Raw genomic sequence first — 19987 nt, forward strand, 5'->3', positions numbered from 1 at the left:
TACATTTACCTAAGAATTTAAATATTTTGAGCTACTTTAAATGGAATTGTTTCCTAAATTTAATTTTGAGAACATTCATTGATAGCACAGAAATGTAGTTGATCTGTATATTGATTCCGTTTCCTGAGACCTACCCGACTATTTACTTGTTCCAATTCTTTTTTCTCACAGTTCTTAAAATGCTCTACGTGCGAGATCAGGGTGTTTTGGATGGAGATGATTTTGCTTTCTTTCTCACCCAGACAGCTTTTGTTTGTTGCTCCTTCCAATTGCCTTGACTAGACCTTCTAGGACAGTGGGAATCCTCACGAGAGCTGGCATCCCTGTCCCGTGCCTGGTCTTCAGGGGGCGCCCCGTCTCACCACTGCAGCTGACTTAGCGTGGGCTCCGTGGAGATGCCCTTCTTAGGGGAGGCCCTGGTCTCAGTTTGCTGAGTTTTTGTCTTGAAAGGGTGTTGGAGTTTGTCAAACGCTCTTCACCTGCTGAGGTGATCCCGTAGGCTTGCCCTTTTATTCTTTCATTATAGTATCTCATGTTGATCTTTGTTAAAAAATGTTAATCAATTTTGCATTTCTGGCACAAATGCTACTTGGTGATGATGAGTGACTCTTCTGGAGGTTGTTGGATCTGCTTCCTTGTAATGTGTTGAGGTTTTGTGTCTGCAGCTTTCCTTTCTAGTGGTGTTTCTGTCTGGTCTTGGCATCAAGAGAGCACTTACTTCCTAGAATGGAAGATTTTCTATTTCTTCTTGAATTTGTTTTGATAGATTATGTATTTCTATTAATTTTTCTTTTCCTCCAGTTTATCTTATTGGGAGGGCATAAAATCCTTCATGGATTTATTTTTTCTGGTACTGGGGATTGAACCCAGGTCCTCATGCATGTTAGGCATGTGTTCTACCACTGAGCCAAATCCACAACCCCTTTATGCCATGTTTTTAAAGTCCTTTTATTTAGGTAAGACTGGTAGTAATGTTTACTCTTTCATTTCAAATTCAATGATATGATTACCCTTTCCTTTTTTTGTTGGTCAGGCTAAATGAGGGTGTGTAACTTCATCATCCTTTCAAAGAATCAAATTTCACTTCTATTAATTTTATTTATTGTCTACTTTCTATTTCATTAATGTCTGCTTTAATTTTAATGTAAAGATATTTACTACTTTGTTATTTCTTCATCCATCCACTAGTTATTTAGAAGCGTATTATTTAATTCACAACATCCAAGTTATGAAACCAGCCCAGGTGCCCATCAGCAGATGAACGGATAAAGCAAAAGCAAATGTGGTGTGTGTGTGTGTGTGTGTAATAGAATTTTATACAATCATAAAAAAGAATGAAATGGTAGCATTTGCTGGTAAATGGATGGAATTGGAGAACATCATACTAAGTAAAATAAGCCAGACTCAGAAAGTCAAGGGTCAGTATTTTCTCTCATATGTGGAAACTAGAACAAAATAAGGGGAAGAAAGCAGAGGGATTCCATGAAAATAGAAAAGATGGTGGAATGGATCTGACATCATTTTCCCATGTATGAAAACAACACAGAGAATTCCACCACCATGCACATCCATGAGACTCTAGAATAAGGTAGATTCCATGCTTACATAGTTATATCAAACTGGACTCTGCTACCATATGTAAATAAAAGAACCAATTAAAAGAAGAGATCAGTGGCATAGAGGAAGGGGATTGAAGAGAAAGGAGAGGGGACAGGAAAATGGAGGAACTGCAGAATGAATTGACAAAATGGTTCTCTGTACACATATGAACATACCAGTGACTCCACCCTCATGTATATGCATAAAGCACCAATTTGAAAAACACGAAGGAACACTGGTAGATCAGAGGAAGGAGGACAGGGAAGGGAGAAGAAGAGGTAAAGAGGAAGTACTGGGGACTAAAATGGAGCAAACTATATTCCATGTGTTTATGATTATGTCAGAATGAGTCCCACTGTGAAGGATAAGTATAATGCACTAATAAAAACATTAAAAAGGAGTAAGTTGTTTCATTTATACATATTTATGAATTTTAGTATTTGTTGTTGACTTCTATTTTCATTTCTTTGTCATCAGAATATTCTTTGTGTCATCCGAATCATTTAATATTTATTGATATTGTCTTTATGACCTGATATATGTTCTATTCTAGAGAGTGTTTCATGTGTGTTTGAGAATGTCTGTTAGGTTTTTTGATTTGTAGTGTAATTCAAGTCTTCTTTTCCTTATTATTTGGGAAGGGAGTATGTCTTCAATTGCGTGATGAGTATCTATAGAAAACCTATGTTTAATGCAATACTAAATTGTGACTGACTGAATGTTCCCTTTAAAACTTAGCACAAGGCAAAGATTTTTGCTCTTTCCACTCTTATGAAAAAAACAAGGCATACAGATTAGGAAGGGAAAAATATAACTGTTACTATATCCAGATAACACAATAGTTTACATACATATGTATATGTAAATATATACTGTGCATATGAATGAAAAACATATATAAATTTACCAACTCTAGATTTTATTTTAATAAATTTCTTGGAATTTTCTCTATAAACAGTCCTGTCTTCTGAAAACAAGTATAAATTTGTGTATGTATGTATATATTCTTTTTCTCTCACTTTCTTCTTTTCTCCTCCATCCCAGAATTGTGACAGCAGGGTTTCATGGTGCCAGATCAATCACATTTCTGTATCTAATAACAAGCATGTGGAAGTCAAAAAATTTTTGAAAGGTAGCATTTATAGTCACCCCTTAGATTATTAAATTCATGGATAAAAGCCTGACAAAAGCATTTACACAGTCTATGTGCAGAAAACAACAAAATGCTGATGAAAGAAATCAAACCAGACCTAAATAAATGGAGACATACCATGTTAATGGATTGAAAGGCAACATGGTAAAGATAACATTTCTCCTCAAAGTGATTTAATGTAATTGCTATCAAAATTCAAGCAAAATTTTATTGTAGATTTAAACTTCTTCTAAAATGTACAGGAGGACACAGTCTACAGTAGCCAGACATGTTGAAAAAGAAGAATAAAGGAAGAGAAATCATTACATAATGTCATGACTTATTACATAACCGTGGTAATCAGGATACTGTGGCAGGAGGATAAACATATAGATAGATAGATGCAAAAGAATAGAGAACCCAGAAAGAGAACCACACAAATATGCCCAAATGACTTTTGACTAAGTTTCAAATGCAATACAATGAAGAAAGGGCACCTTTTCAACAAATACTCTTTGGAGAAATGTAGGTCATAAATACAAGCCAAGACCTAACCTCACAACTTAAACACAAGGTAACTCAAAATGGACCATGAATTTACATGTAAAATGCTAAACTATTGAACTTCTGGGAAAAATATCACTGGAGAAAATCTTTAAAACCTAAGGTTTAGTTGAAGAGTTTTCAGACTTGACACCAAAATCATAATTCAGGAAAGTCAAAATTGATAAATTGAACCTCATTCAAATTAAAGATTTACACTCTGCAAGGGCCCTATGACGATGAGGAGACAAGCCACTTACTCAACAAAGGACTTTTATTTAGACTATCTAAAGAATTCTCAAAATTCAATAAATTGTCTTTTAAAACATCTAATCAGAAAATGGGCCCAAAAAATGAGCAGGTATTTCATGGAAGAGGACATATAAACACAGGAAAAGGTGTCACCTTCCTTAGCCCTAAGAAATGCAGATTAAGACCACCATGAGGTCTTACTACCTGCCTGACAGAATAGCGACAATATCAAGTGAGTTGCACACATCAACTTTTATTATGGCTGCATCTCAAAAGAATCACCTGAGGACAGTTAGTCACAGTGATAACACTCATTGAGTCTCTGATTTACTGCTTCAAGGGATTAGGATGCATTGGCTCAGAATTATATAAACCATATGTGTTGTTTTTATTTATACTTTTGATTTGCTAATGGATGGATGTAGTAAAATAAAAGAAAAAAGTAAATATGATATTACCCACCTCAAGAGCACCAAGTACACCTGGAGAGAGTAGATAGAGGAAGGAATGAATGGTCAAGACGGCTCAGGTAGTGTTTTCTATTTTTTTTTGAAGAAAGCTGGTGTTAATATGGCAAAATGTAATGCCTATTAATTTTGATGTAGAGCATTTATGAATGTCAGAAGGAAACCCACTATTGTATAACTGCAATGCACTAGAAAAAATATAAATTGATTTATCAATTAATTTAAAATGTTGGAGAATTATATGTTTCTATCAGATCACTTTACATTTTCCCATATATATAAATATATATATATTTAAACATTTTAAAGCTTGGGAAAATTACTTAAAGATGGGATCAATCCCAACCCCTGAAGCCACATGCAGTGAACACTCCCATCTGGACCAGACTCAGCAGATGCCAGAGGATTCCAGGGTGTCAACAAGGTGCCACCCGACCGCTCCTGGGAGGTTCCCAGATGATGCTGGACTTGAGTCCTGAAGCATCGAAGGTCACTGACTCAAAAGTCACCGAGGGCCTTCAGAGCTCCGAAGGCACCGCCTCAGTGTTCCAGAGAGAGCCGTGGAGCATGCAGACGAGGCTTCCACAGTGCCAACCCCGCACGGCCAGCCGGCATCCCAGGGGCAGGACCTGCTGGGCCAGTCTGGGGTGGGCCCAGCAAGCCCTCCAGATGCTTCTGAGGCACCCACGGCTTGAGCGTCCCCGCAGAGATGAAGTCTTAGCTCCCAGGGCTCACGTCTGGGTGTGGCGCAGGGAGAAGAGGAGTACAGAGCTTGTGACAAGGAGTGACGAGTGGCAGGAGAGGTCAGGATGTCAGGAAGAGGCAGCCTGTACAGTGCCCTGGTGAGGGACTGGTCTGCAAGCGTGGCTCCGGAGCAGGGACTCAGGGCGAGGAGGGACAGGAGGGTGGGCACAGAGCAGCAGGTGCCCAGGTCCCAGCCTGGAGCAGGACAGACATCTGCAGAGCAGAGGCAGCAAACGAAGCTGCGACAGGGTGACCTAAGGTCAGAGAGGCCTGCAGGCCAGGTCGGGGAATCAGGAATGGATTCCAGAGGTACCAGATCGTTGCCAGGTGAGTCAGACCACGTTAGGGTGGACAGTGGCACTGCCACAGTCGGAACCAGGTGGACACTGACCGCTCGCACGGCCAGCCCCATGTGCATCTACCAGTGTCCAGCTGATGGTTTTGTGGGGAAATCATACTCACAACTCTGAAATGCAGCACATTTTAGCAAGGCGACATCAGGGCAAGTCTCAGTTCCATTCCAGATACAGAGAGTGACATGTGAGAACCAAGTGTAGCCGGTTTGAAAAGTCACACCAAGTGTCTGTCGCCAAGGGGATGTGGGTCTTAGACACAGAAAGACCCAGTTACTGCAAAAACAAAGCCAAAGCCCCCGTGTGGTCCGAGGTGGGGGGACGGAGCTGGGCTGGGTAATGCAGGCCCCTCCCCTAGTTTCCTGGGTCTGCAATGGACCCTCAGGAACTGGGTGGAGCAGCTGAGGCTGGGGATCACTGCAGTTGCCCAGGCTGGACATTTCGGGAGCACCGCTCTGGGTCAGTGCTTCCTGGGAAATCGAGTGGCTCTCAGAGCAGGTGGCTGGTGCTGCCTGGAAGGTGCTCACACCCCAGGGGACAGGAACAGAGGGAAGCCCATCTCTGCAGACTCAGGAGGGATGCACTGTGGCTGAGGGGAGGGTCTGGGCAGGGGAGAAAAGGGCTCTGGAAGTGCTGGTGGGGAAGGAGGTGAGAAAAGGTGGCCTTGGAGAAGAGCTGTGTGACCCTGGGTGAGTCTCTGAATCTCACTGGTCATCTGTAAAAATGGAACTGACGGTACTTCCACCCAAGTGCACACAGCTTAACTAAACTCTCCAGTGTCAGGAGCCCTCAGCAGATGGCACCGAAAAGCCCTCGGGTCCGCTCCTGCACCCAGGAAGCATGAACCGATGGCACTTCTCGTGATTTCGCCTCCCGTTCTCTTGTTGGAAGATGGCCCTGTTGAAGGAAGGCAGGGTTCAAGTTTCCTGTCGAGCTCAGCCCGGGAGCAGAGGCCTGGCCCCTCGCTGCTCAGTCAGCTGCTCAGTGGTCCCACGCTTTCCCCTCCGTCTCTTTAAGGGTCATACTTTCCTTTGTCAGCCACTGCAGATACTGTCGAAGCCGGAGGGATATAACTGAAATCAATAAACTCTCTCCACCACCAGAACCGCGCTCTGCGGTCAGACGCTGGCCGGCCGCGCCATCTGCAGCGCCCTGGGCAGCAGGAGCGGTCTGGACCTTGCAGCTGGCCTCTGCCTGATCACCAACCACTCCTGTTCCAAACTGCCTCGTCCTGAAAGGCTGGACAGCATGGGAGAGTCCCTGAGCTGTCACCCTGACCTGCAGGAGGCAGATGGCCGCTGCCCAACTCCCTGGACTTCCTGGGAGGGAGTAGGAGAGGAGAGCCAGCCTGCCGTGAAGAACAGTGAGCGCCGTCATGTTTGAGAGGCTTCGGGACTTGGTGGCTAGAGTCAGATTCAAGAGAAGAACGAGAAAGGCCTCTTGTGAACACTGTTAAAGTCCCAATGTACCCAGCATGACCCAGGCCTGATAAGCCCCATCGCGTGCATGGCGTGAGCTGGTGGGAGTCTGGCATCCCCTTATTGGATTTCTGCAGCACGCTCGGCTATTTTTAGCCCCTGTCTTGCTCAGTGTTAAATCTCTGGTAATGACTGGAGGTGAGCATGCTGGACCAGCCTTCCCCTTTTTCTGCACCCCGGAGATTGGATAGGACATGAGGTGGTCTGAGGAGACATTTGACTGTGTCCTGTGGGTGCCTCCGAGTCAGGACTCAGGAGATGAGCATTGGAGACCCACGGCCTGTCCTGACGGCTTGCTTTCCTACTGGTCATCTGTTTTAATTAGCTCTTCATTGCTGTGACCAAAAGACCTGACTAGAGCAACTTACAGAAGGAAAAGTTTATTTTGGCTCACAATTTCAGAGGTCTCAGTCCATGGCCCACTGACTCCATAGCTCTGGGCCTAAGCTGAGGTAGCGCATCATGGTGGATGGGTGTGGCAGAGGGAAGCAGCTCAGGTCATGGCAACCAGGAAGTGGAGAAAGCACCACTCACCAGGACCAAAGGCACACCCCCTGTGACCTACTTCCTCCAACCGTACCCTACCTGCCTGGGGTCGCCTGGCCCCCAGTTAATTCTTATCAGTGAATTAATCCACTGGTTAGTTTGCACCTCTCATAATCTAATGGTTCCACCTCTGAAAATTCTTGCCTTGTCTCACATGTGAACTTTTCGGGACACTCATATCTAAACCACAACACCATCCTATGGAGTCATCTCTGGGCACTCAGCGACTTTCTGTTTCCCGTTGCACTGCTGGAAGACCAAGAAGATTCAGGGTTCTGTCTGGAGCCTTCCCTTTGCTTACTGCCTCTGCTGTTGAGAACACTCAAGTTTGTGTGAGTCCCTCCTTTTGTGGCAGGCCCTGGGCAAGGTGGGATGGGGATCCTGTCACTCACCAAGAGGCCAGGGGCCGAGGTACTCCCTGGATGCACCACCTCGTGTTCCAGTGTGGTTTTGTACGCGGTTAGTGTGACTGGCCTGGGTTTGTAGGCCTCCCAGCTGGTGATAGAGGACATGACAATCAGGGGTCTAAAGAGCACCCTCTCCCTTCCTGAGTTGGGAACAATTGAGAGACAGACAGGAATCTGATGGACGGAGGTGGAAGCATCTGGTCAGTTGCCGACAGGTGACTGGAGAACCCAGCTTTCGATCTGCATCCTGAAGGGCCTGCTGATGCTTCAGATCTGAGGTGGATGAGCACAGGAAATGGAGGTCACTTGCAAGCCCCCCTCCACCAGCAGGCACTGGCCATGACAGAGACCCCAGCCTCTGCAGAGAGATCCCAGAGCGTGCAGGGAGCCAGTGGGGCGGTGCTGGACACAGCTGCTCCTTCCCCCAGGTCACGTCTGCTGCCCAGGCTGGGGTGAGAAGTCGGTGAAGAGCAGCCAGGGCGTCACTCAGACCAATGGGAGCCCCTGGTCTTGGTGAGAAGAGGAGGCCAGGAGCTCCCGGAGGTGCTGGCCTAACTATCACACCCAAATGTGTAGCGCGTCCCTTCCCCTTCAACCCACCCCATCGCCCTCTGCACAACCCCCATTCTTGGGGTCACAACTGGCCATGGGCCACGCAGAGGAGACGTGCTGTGGGTGTTTGACCCGGCCACTCCCAGGGTGCATGATGCTCTGGCAGTGCAGATTCCCGAGAGGGCACCGGCCAGCCAGGCCCCTATGCTGGAGCTTCTGCGGCTGGTGGGGAAGGACAGGGCCCCCGAGCGTCAGGCAAACATGGCGCATTCTGGCGGTGGATCACTTGGCTCCTCCCAGGTCTGCCACCTTCCATCTGTGCCATCTCAGATGTGTCACTCGACCTGTCTGAGCCTTGAGATGTCTGAGAGGCCGAAGGACAGTGACTGACAGTGGCACCTGCTGACGGCTTGCTGGGAGAGTGAGGTGACTTCACACGTGCTAAATACTTAGGAAGGGCCTGGCACAGAGTCGGCACCACAAGGGGCCGGGGTCACCAGACTCAGTCTCCAGGGCTAGGGAGGGGCACTCGGGGTCAGGGAGTGTCAGTCTGAGCCAGGGCTTCTTAGCCTTGGTACGATGGCATTCGGGGCCAGCTCAGTCTTTGTGGTGGGGCTGTCCCCTGCACTGTAGGAGTACCTGGCTCTGCTCACTGGGTGGGGGCGCAGCGAGGGCCCTCCAGAGCGCCCCCTGGCGCTGTGGCTGCACCCCTGGATCAGGTACACTCCCAGGAGCCCAGCACGCGGACCACATGCTTCTGCTCCCACGTGCCATGGCCCTCACACAAAGGGACTCAGATGCCTTCAGTCCACCTCAAACAACAGCAAAAGGATTCCTGTTCAGCTGGTTGCTGTTCAGCTCTGTTGGGAAGCTGAGCGACTCCCCAGGGTCACACAGTTCTTCTCCAAGGCCACCTTCTCTCATCTCCTTCCCCACCAGCGCTTCCAGAGCCCTTTTCTCCCCTGCCCAGACCCTCCCCTCAGCCACAGTGCATCCCTCCTGAGTCTGCAGAGATGGGCTTCCCTCTGTTCCTGTCCCCTGGGGTGTGAGCACCTTCCAGGCAGCACCAGCCACCTGCTCTGAGAGCCACTCGATTTCCCAGGAAGCACTGACCCAGAGCGGTGCTCCCGAAATGTCCAGCCTGGGCAACTGCAGTGATCCCCAGCCTCAGCTGCTCCACCCAGTTCCTGAGGGTCCATTGCAGACCCAGGAAACTAGGGGAGGGGCCTGCATTACCCAGCCCAGCTCCGTCCCCCCACCTCGGACCACACGGGGGCTTTGGCTTTGTTTTTGCAGTAACTGGGTCTTTCTGTGTCTAAGACCCACATCCCCTTGGCGACAGACACTTGGTGTGACTTTTCAAACCGGCTACACTTGGTTCTCACATGTCACTCTCTGTATCTAGAATGGATCTTGAGACTTGCCCTGATGTCACCTTGTTAAAAAGTTGTGTTGAGTTTTAGGGCAGTAAGGACAATTTTTTCTGTATAATCACATTATAGAAGACCATCTTCATACAAATCCAGAGGGAAAATTTTCCCTTTGGTTTCAGTGGTAGGAAAAAACATGCTTTTCATTGTATATATGAAAATGACTAGAAGAGAGAATTTTAATGTTTCCAACAGGAAGAAATGATGAATGTTTGAGGTGGTAGGTGTGCTAAATACCCTGGTTTGATCTCTGCATATTTTACGTATGTTTTGAGAATCACTGTGCCCCATCAATATGTATAATTGTGTCAATTTAAAATATGGCTTTCCTAAGTAGTTTTTTCCACATCCCTTGAATCACAAAGCTGATCATATTTCTCTTGATTCTGGAAAGGTTAAAGATACATTCGTGGTCCATTTTAGACAAGCAGACAGATCTTGGGGCATAAATTGGGAATACTTTTGCCCAATTTTCTTGGATTTACTTTTTAATCTTTAACTGATCATTGGCTCACTTACTTTTAATTGTATCATGTTTTGAACGTCATGAAGTCACTCGAATCCTTTTTGGAGCGAGGTAGTTAATTGATACATTTTTTTAAAGATAGAAGGTGAACACTGCACATCCCTCACGCAGACACACTGTGACAGCCAGGCCAGGCTCAGCTCCTCGCAGCTCTGCAGGTCGGATGTAGCGTTCTCATCTGCTGTCTCCGTCATTTCCATGACAATGTGCAGCACTATTATGAGAACATAATTATAATTCTGGTGCAAGAAGCCCCAGAAAGGACAATGGCAGAGTAGAACAGCTCCGACCCGCAGAGAGGTCAGCGAAAGGTCATTCTCTGTTCTCCAGGAATAACATCGAGTCTCCTTGGGAACATCGGGTCGGGTCTGTGGCCCAGGGCAAAATATGGATCTTTAAAAAGGAAAGCCACAACTTGAATTATTGCTTAAATTATTGTTCTCTTTGCATTGCGATCTCCCTCTTTAGAATTCATTCCAGTCTGCAAGTTTCCTTGTGAAAATTCATGTTGTTCCTCCAAAGAGTTCTGATGGAATTTTGAATGAGATACCCTCTGACAGCTCCTCGTGAATCCAGAGTGCGGAGCGTGCTGGTTATTGATGTAATGTTTCGTAGTCCGTCATCTGTCCGAATACTAATGGAGCATCTGGGAGGCGGATGATATCTGAATCCTAAACCCTTCCGTGCTAGCAGAGATGCGAAAAGATGCCAACCACACTTCCAGTTCTGCTGTGGTCTCACTGTGTCCCCTGAAGTTTATGTCTTAGAAACTTAGTCCCCAAAGTCACATGGTACTGCTATTAGGAAGTGGGGCTTTGAGGATGTGATTAGGGTCGGATGAGGTCATGCAGATGTGGGCTTGGTGGCATTACTGGCTTCATGAAAAAAGGAGGTGAGACCTGAGCTGGCATCTTGCTTGTCCCACCACAGGAGGCCCAAACCAGCTGCTGCACAGATGCCAGCACTGTGCGGATTTCCCGCCTTCAGAATCATGAGCTCAGTAAACCCCTATTCTTTATTAATTACCCAGTGTCGGGTATTTTGTTATAGCAAAAGCAAACAATCCAAGACAAGCTGCAAGTGACAGAAGCACAATGTAAACTAGCTTGTTGAAAAGCCACAGCCACTTCCCTGTGCACCAGGTTCAGGAAAGTGTCCTCCCTTCAGCCAGCTGGCACCATGCCTCTCCGGGCCTGTCTCTGGATGCAGCTCTCAGCCCTGCTGGGCGCTCTGCCGCTTCACTCTACTGACAGCTCTCATCCCCAATTTGGGCCACAGGATCCTGGGGGATCTCTTAGAGTTTTTAGCTTATCGGACTTAGAGGAAGGGGCTTTTCCTTCCACAGCCACATGCCAATCCCAGGAGGCACCCACATGGCATCAGCGGGTCGTGTGGCCACCGTGGTACGCATGCTGCCTGCTCCACCTGGGTCATTTGCTGCCCACCTCCTTGAGAAGGAGCGTGAATCATCTGAAGGCACCGACAGGAACCCGTTAACCAGGGAGCAGAATCCCAAATGAGTGAGGAGAAGGGTGTGGACGGGAGCGAGAGGCCAGACTCCACAGACCAGCGTTTCCTCCCCTGGACTCTAAGAGGGAGAGAGCCGATCCTTACCCACAAGGCCACTATTACCAAGGGCCGAGACTGGCCCGGGACAATGGAGACAGGAAAAGAAGGGCTAGGTGAATTGGAGCACTAGACTCAAAAATCCTAAATGAAGTAATGGCATCTCGTGTCCAGGAAAGGGGTGCGTGTGCCCACACGCACATGTGTGCTCATCGGTGGGCAGGGTTCAGTTAGGAACGCAAGACAGCGTGACACCAAAAAGATCTTCACCTGCTGGGGTAAAAATTCTTAGCAGAAAGAACTTTCCTATGGAGGTGATGATATTAACCAAATAAATATGGCAGACCATTTATTTAATGATGAAATGCTTTATTCAAGTTGGGTTGAAAGTGCCCACCATCATGTCCGGAGGTCCCAGGGACTGAAATAAGAAAAGGAACGGAAAGACGAGGCCTAAGGGTTTGAACGATGTGAAGAGTGAAGCTGTGTAGATCTAGTCGTCTTCACGTGGCGCATCAGCGGAGAAGAGGTGAGAACGGAGACATCAGCCCAGTGTCCAGAACAAGATAAATACAGGAGGTCAGAGCACTCTCCTACCTTCCCAGGGACCAGTTAGCAAACTTTAAAAACAGATTATATTCATAATAGCAATAAATCTGCCTTTGAAACCTTGGGATAAACACACACACACACACACACACACACACTGGACCCTCAGGTAGAAGATGGTAAAACTTTATTGATCAACATAAAAGAAGACAGATATCCCACGTTCACAGCTTTAAAATATTCAACATTTTAAACACGTTAATTCTCTTTAATCTGTAAATCCAATATTATTCCAACCCAGTGTCAAAGCAGAGATTTTCAAGAAACGCGGCACGTGTGTTTCATGTTTTATGGGAAAGGCACACAGACGCCTATGACAGTGTCGAAAATCACGGTCACCAGTGTTGTCCACCAGCCCCCCGGGCTGCCGACCAGCACACCCCAGGCTCCAGCACGTCGGGAGCGTCCTCCCGGGCTGTCCATCCAGCCTTCACAGGGGCTGCACTCATTAGCAAAGGGTGAGCTAGGAGCAGCTGCGTGTGCTGAGGTCGTGCCCCAGTCCCTGGGGCTCCCAGGCAGCCCTTATTTCCCACAGGGTAAGCGTCCAGCCCCCCCTGCAGTGTACTGCCTGGAGCAGAAATCGCCTGACAGATTCATGTCCTGAAACCCATCTAAACCCAGCTGGTGCCCCTCGGAGGGTCCTGGACCACCCATGGACCACCCTGCTCCACCTGTCTCCTGCCAGAGCAAGTGGCTGCCCGCAGCTCTGAAGCGAGGCTGAAGCAGGAGGGGCCAGCGCTGGTCCAGGTCGCACCCTTGGATGGGCAATGGCCAAGGTGCTGTTCCCCAGACTCCATGGGGGTCCTGGACTCCCAGCACAAGAACAGTGTCCACAGGGCCTCAGCTGCCACAGCCAGTCCTTTGGGGGGTCCTGTTGGCTTTGCCCCAGCGCGTCTCTCATATCCACTCTCCACCCTGTGCCCAGAGAGAGCTTCGTGGGGGATGGAGCAGGCCAGCTCACTCCTAGCCCAGACTCTCAGACGATTTTCCATTTTCCTGGAAATGGAATCCGAAGTCCTTCCCTCCACGTCTTGGTCCGTCTTCTGCTGCTGAGTACCACAGACTGGGAAATGGACCACCCAAGTTCAGACTGGTACCTCACTGTTCTGGAAGTCCGAGAGCATGTGGCTGGCATCGGCCTGGCGTCTGGCCAGGGTCTTCCTGCTGGGTCATGATGGCAGCACGTAGTGAGGCGGCTCACTGCGAGGAGCTGCTTTACCACCAGGCCATCACACACAGCCCGTTAGTCCTCCCACCCTCCATCCATGGCCCGGGTTCCTCATGAACAGTGGGTTTTCACCAGAGGTCTGCTGGGGACATTCCAGCCAGAGCACTAGCGCAGGAGGCCCCTGAGGCCTGGCCTTGTCCCTGGCACTCTCGGGGCTATGCTGGCTTCTTGCTAGAGCCCCCCTCTGGGCTTTGCTCCTGCTGTACCTCTGCCCAGTGTCCAGCCCGCCTGCTGCTCTTGGATCCACCTGTTCTCTCTGCCCGAAGCCCTCTTCCCAGAGCCTCCCAGACCCCTTCCTGCGGACTCCGCCCCACTGGCTCTGCCTCCTGACCTCATTTCCTCAGGGTCCTTGTCACTCTCAGAGCTCACCTGATTCCCCGGCCTGCGGAGGCACCCGGAAGCCATTGTTGAATGCATGAGCGCTGTAGGCCCTGGGCAGGCAAATGGATCCAAGAAACAGAACAATCAGAATATGCTTTTCTATACATTTTAAACTTCTGGATGTCATAGAATTTAAAATCATATAAAATAGAATTTAAAAAAATATAAAGTCTTCTGGGCAAACAAAAGATTTCTCACTGAAACTTCTGGAAATGGCACCTTCAGACCCAGTGACAGGCAAACATTGGGGGTGCTGGGGCACGCCCCCCGCCCCATGCTTCTGGTGCCTTTGCTTGGGGTGGAGCGAGGCAGCTTTGAGCCTGGAGCGGCCTGGGAAGGGCAGCAGCCTCCACCCCAGGCTGGAGGCTCACATGCCACCCTCACACGACCCAGTCCCATCTCCTCTCCATGAGGGCCACGGCCTGGACCTTACTTCACTCTAGCCCAGCTGTGACAACATGGTGACTCCCATGATTGGCTCACACTGGTTCAGCGTATGAATAATGGTCCCTGGAACAGCCTCTGGGCCTCGGCTCCTGCTGTCCCGAGTCGCAGCCCTGCCACGTGCTCCTGCCCTCCTGTTCCCCTCCGACCCACACCCACCTGCTGAAGAGCTGGCTCCTTCCCTTCCCGTGTCCCCTGGCACCCCAGAAAGACACCTGGACACCAGCGGCTGCTCTGGCAGTGAGTCAGCCAAGCCCCCTCCCCCGGGGACCGTGTGCTCCTGCAACCAAGGGGGGCTTCCTGGCCACAGCATCTCCAGCACACAGACCAAAGCCTGGGACAAGGTGCACATCTGGAAGACTGGGGAGGGGCGGGCGTGGTGAATATCTCCCCGCTTCTTGCCTTGAGCCTGAACAATTATGAACAGCAGTTGAGAGTGTCAGGCCCGGGGGGCTCCTCTCCTGCTGCCTCCTGCTCTGCAGTGTGAGGCTTCGGGGGTTGGGTGGCGTTTCAGGTCCTTCCAGCCCTGAAATTCCCCTCCTGTGAGCGTGTGGTCTCCACCTCTCCTGTGACTGGATCAAGTGTCAGCCCTGCCAAGGGCCACTCACTCAGGTCCCTGAGACCATTTACAGCAAGGTCCCAACAGTGCAGGCCCAGGAGACCAGGGTTCTCGTTCCCACCCTGACTTGCCTGGTCCCCTCGCCCCCCGGAACCCAGTTTCCTCCTCATTTGCATGAGGGGACTGGCCTGGGTGATTCTAAGACACGGACTAAACTTCTGTAATGACCTCCTCTAACTCTGGGAACATGTGACATGATTCTACTTTCACCTTCCATGGGTCTGTAAGGAACTCGACAGCATTTTACAAAGCCATAAGGTTATTCTGGAGTTATTAACAGCATTCTCAGATGTATGGCTAACTCTGAAGTCCTTAGGAAGCCCACAGGCATGAAAAAAAAAGAAAGAAAGAAAAGAAATAGCACTGTATTCGTTTCCTATTGCTGCAGAAACAAAACAGAATTAAAAGCCTGCCTGAGACTTAGTGCCTCGGAAACACGGAGTTATTTCAATCTGACATTCTGTGGGTTGACTGGGCTTGGCGGGTCCCTTCCCTTCCGTGTCACGTCAGCTGGGGCTGCAGAGGAAGGCCACACGTCCACGCAGCTCACACGTACCTGGCTGTTGGTGCTGGCTGTCGCTCAGGGCTTGGTTGGTGCAGCCTGGAGCACTTTGGTTTCCTCCTCACGACCACTCTGTGTGATTCAGGATCTAGCTCGCTTCTAAGGCCACAAAGTGAACGCTGCCCGTTCCTTCTGTTCCTGGACTTGGCTGTCCCGGGGCATCGCTGCATTCAAGGATTTCCAAACCACGCTCCGTGTAGGACGCAGCAGCATGTGCGGGGAATGTCGGGATTGTGGGGGAGAGGGAAGCATCTTCAGAGAGCAGCAGTGACGAACCCTGACCACACGTTTCCATCGCTGTCACAAAGCACCCGAGATCGTCAGCTTGCAAAGAAGAAAGGTTATTTTGAGTCCAGAGGGTTCGGTATGGTCACTTGGCCTTTGCTCTGGTCCTGTGGTGTCACAGTACTCATGGTGGGAGCATGTGCAGAGAACTGGTCACCTCGTGCTGGCCAGGAACAGAGAGGAAGGGTGGGCCCCAAGAGGTCCCGCCTCCTCAAAGTCCCCCCACCTCCCCTGAGTGCCCTAAGCCGGTGACCGAGCCTTCAACACAGGGGCCTTTGGGGAACATTCCAGATCGAAACTATAGCAACAGGGACTCAAAGCCCCCACTAAAAGCAGTGGAAAGGGTTTGACTGTGATGGATCCAGGGCTTGTGGGAGCACTAACTGTCTGCCAGAGCCAGGGACTAATGCCACAGCTGCCTCTGCCACTCGAGCAACGAGCCCCGCCATGTGGTGGCTCCGAGGACAGAAAGCCTTCGCACCCTCCCCTCCTCCCAAGGCGCCATGACTTGCAACCCCGGGGCCTCTCTCTGGGCTCAGTTTACTCTTCTGTAAAACAGGGCCACTGGTCTTGGGGACGTTGGTGGCACCTCCATCCCTGACTGTCTGTCCCTCTGTGCCCTAGGTACTCCTTCCAGGATGAGGAGGACATGTTCATGGTGGTGGACCTGCTGCTGGGGGGGGACCTGCGCTACCACCTGCAGCAGAGCGTGCATTTCACGGAGGGGACCGTGAAGCTGTACATCTGTGAGCTGGCGCTGGCCCTGGAGTACCTGCAGAGGCACCACATCATCCACAGGTAACCGGCTGCCGACCCAAGTGTGGGCAGGGCACCGAGGCGGAGCCCTCCGCAGCAGCGAGGCATCTTTACCCCTCGCCTTACCTAGACCCGCCCCTGAGACGATGGAGCAGAGCTGCTTGTCACTGCTTCACGTTCGCTAGGGACAGCAGACCACCTGTGGCCCCATTGAGGTGGGCACTGCCCGCTGCCTGGACAACTTCCCTGTGCCCACTGCCAGAAGGGCACAAGGCTCACGGTTGATTGGCCTTCGCTTCTCTGCTCCAGGGTGTCTTGGGGAGACTGAGAGATCTGTCCCTCCTTCCCAGGTTGGTGGGGTCCCAGTGGCATTATTCCCCTGGGTTGGGAGCACGAGGGGTCTGCCTTCCTCCTCCACATCCTTCGAATCAGTTCTGTGCTTGGGGAGGGTCTCTTCCCCTTGGGAGGCTGGTTCTGAGCTTTGGGTAAAAGCTCTGAGAGTTGCTGCCTCCTCGGGGTCCGTGCCTCTCCCCGCCTGCACTGGCAGCACCACGCCACCAAGGTGAGCCACGCGAGTTTGTCTGCAGGTGCAGACGCTGCAGGGGAGGCCTGGGATGAGGGCCTCCCAGCACGGGGAGGGCGGGTTCCGGGTGCAGCCGGGGCTCCAGCCCTGGGCCGTCTGATCTGCTGTAACTTGGGTGATGTGGGAAGACTTGGAAGACAGGACCTGAACTTCGGGTAAAGGAGGCAGATGAAACAAACAGCCCTGCATTTTCTCCCTGCCAAAGTTTCAATAAAATGACAGGAAGCAATGTTTGAATTCATAAGGATGGGGACACTGCATAGAAACTGTAGCACGACATTGAGGGGGGAGAAGATGGAGAGTGGGCCGTGACTCAGGCCACCAGAAACTGAACTTGAAGCTGTCAAGTTCAAGGTGTCAAGACTGATAAACACCAAGAGTCCCTGAAGGTTCCAGATGCTCTGGAGGAACAGGGAGGTGAAAAGAGGCCACGACATGGGGAACTGGCCCGAGCACCCAGGCCTCCGCCCCACTCAGCGTGGCTAGGTGGCTGCCCCCACTGCTGGCCTGGCAGGAGGCTGAGGGCTAGTCCCCGAGTGAGAGTCATAGAGGGTCAGCCCTAGCCAGGTCATTATGCTCTAAAAACAGCAAGACTGCCGAGACATGGCCACACCAGATGCCGAAGGAGCCGCCTCCCCATTCCTACGGGTTTCTGAGAACAACGGCTCTGGGCCTCATCCCCAGGCAGGAAGCTCAAGTGGTTTCCGTGGCAATGTGACTGAGCCAAGAGGAGAGCAACTGTGACATCACAGGTGGCAAGTGACACCTTGGAGTGGGGCCGGTAGGCCCACCCATCAGCTCCCAGCAAGGGCTGTGAGGTCCAAGAGTATCAGACATCCGGGAGTCCTCTGAGGTGAACATCAAGATCCAAACAGAACCAGGAAACTAGGAGTAACAGAGGCTTTGAATCAGGAAAACAACTAGGACCAGTGTTTTCAGAGGGATACGAGAGACTTTTGTAAGTGTAAAAGGCATTTTTAAAAAATACAGAGAACATCGGAGTTCTTCTCCATTACACGTGTGAAAGCAGAAGACATGTTGGAAAACAAAGTCCCTATGAAGTATCCAGAAAAGAAAATACGAGAACATGAGAGACCCAGCCCAGAGATTTCAGCACGAGAGAGAAGTGGGAAAACAGGAAGAAATCATTAATAAAATCATGAAAGAAAGCCCCCCAGACCTGAAACCCATGAGTTTCTGGGCTGAGAATCCCCAAGGGCTCAGGGCCATGGCTGGAGGCCCAACAAGACACTTCTCAGATCTGACAAGTGCTGGGGGAGAGTGACAGGTCTTCAAGGCTGCCGGATGGGACAGGTTTGGAGTGCCCCCCCCCCAGAGCCCAGGAGGCTATGAGGACACGCTAATCAAGGGTGAGGGTGTGCATTTCCACAAGTTGCAGGTCTCCAAAACCCATACCTTCATGCACCTTCTCTGGAGTTCTAGAAAATGAGGTGGACTCAAAAATGAAGGGATCAGTTAAGAAGAAGAAAAATGATCTAGAAAGCTGGAGCCCCAGAGAAGAAGAGGACAGAGGACGTCCTGAAGAACGTCCTGGGGAAGATGTGGGAGGCTGTCCCTTGTCCCTCAGGCGTCCCTGGGCCAGTTCTGACTGGAGTAGATCAGAAGGCCCTGGAGGGACTCCTTCAGGAAGAGTGGACTGATGGAATTGGGGAGGCGTGTGGCTGCCTCGAGAGGAGAGTTTTAGTTGGTGATGAATCTGAAGTTGAAATTAGTGAAAAGTTAATTTTAAAAACTCCATGATTAAAAGCAAGACAATTATTAGGGAATGAAAATCTTATACAGTGGATTTTGTACAGCATCCATATATAGTTCAGCTCACTAAATGGGTCATCTGTGTATATAACACCTAATTATAATTACCTAAAAATTGATCTAACTAAAAATACGATAGTACTCCTTTGAGAAAATAGCGAACTGGGAAGGAGGGATGTCTCTCAAGGACTGAGGAGAAGAAAGCCTGTCACATCCTCTCCTTCTAGAACAGGAAGTCAACTGAGAGCCTGAAATTACAAAGCGAAGGGACCATACAAATCTATCAGGCAAAGAAAAGGAGTTAAGTGCCAAAATTACAGTCTGATGGATGGATGGAGACGGATAATGAGAGAGAAAACGGCAGGGACAGTGGCTGGGTGGTAGCAGAACCTGCAGAAATGCTGTCTTTTTGACTATTTGCCCGTGTCATTTTGATACAAATAATAATGAAGACAACAAAACCAAGGAGGAGGAGGAGGAGCAGAAGGAGCAGTGGCCCAGCTGTAGTGGCTGCAGAGAGCCTGCTCAGTGATGTGCCCAGGGCCCTGGCAAGGCCGCTTCGCCCGATCGCCAGCAGCCTGGCATGGGGCGCCCTGGCTCTGGGGTCTGTCTGTGAGCACTGTGCCATTTGGTAGGAAGGGTGCCAGGGCACTGCGTGCTTCTGTGGGTTGGTGGGATTCCTTGAAGTCACCAAAAGGACAGAGCTCTTCACCCATCTGGGGCTCTGCCGGGGTCCAGCCCTAGCAGGGGTCTTGGTGGTCACAGTTGATGGAGGAGGAGGCGTTGGCGAGGTGGAGGACAAAGCAACACGGATTCAAGGAATGGATGCTAAGTTCTAAATTTTATTTTTCCCAGCCAGCTTTTTATATATTAAAAGGTAGGCAGTTACACATATTTTTCCAGAACAGAAAAAGATCACGAGGAAAAATAACAAAAATATGTTGTATAATCATTACTAGACCAGGCAATGAAGTATTCTAATTATTTTTAGTAATTGCTTACTCCTGATAACCTATAACTAAACAATAAAACATATTAATATTGCTTAGCTAATCATACAGGTTAAAGCAAGTTCAGCAGGGTTGAGTAAATGTCAGTTGTGTGGCTACTGCTGTGATTAATAAGTGCTAGACAGTTTAAGCTAACAATAAT

At 49.8% G+C, this 19987-nt stretch overlaps 1 protein-coding gene across 5 annotated transcripts in view; it reads left to right on the forward strand.

Moving 5' to 3' along the window:
- Positions 1-19987, forward strand: part of STK32B (serine/threonine kinase 32B) — a 293670-nt gene that overhangs the window by 173438 nt on the left and 100245 nt on the right. For all 5 annotated transcript variants that reach the window (XM_079154359.1, XM_079154357.1, XM_079154360.1 and 2 more), the window contains exon 4: positions 16348-16521. In XM_079154359.1, the coding sequence (XP_079010485.1) occupies positions 16348-16521 (174 nt within the window). The remainder of the gene's footprint in view (positions 1-16347; positions 16522-19987) is intronic.

The sequence above is a fragment of the Sciurus vulgaris genome (assembly GCF_902686455.1).
Source record: "Sciurus vulgaris genome assembly, chromosome: 9".
Classification (NCBI taxonomy): domain Eukaryota; kingdom Metazoa; phylum Chordata; class Mammalia; order Rodentia; family Sciuridae; genus Sciurus; species Sciurus vulgaris.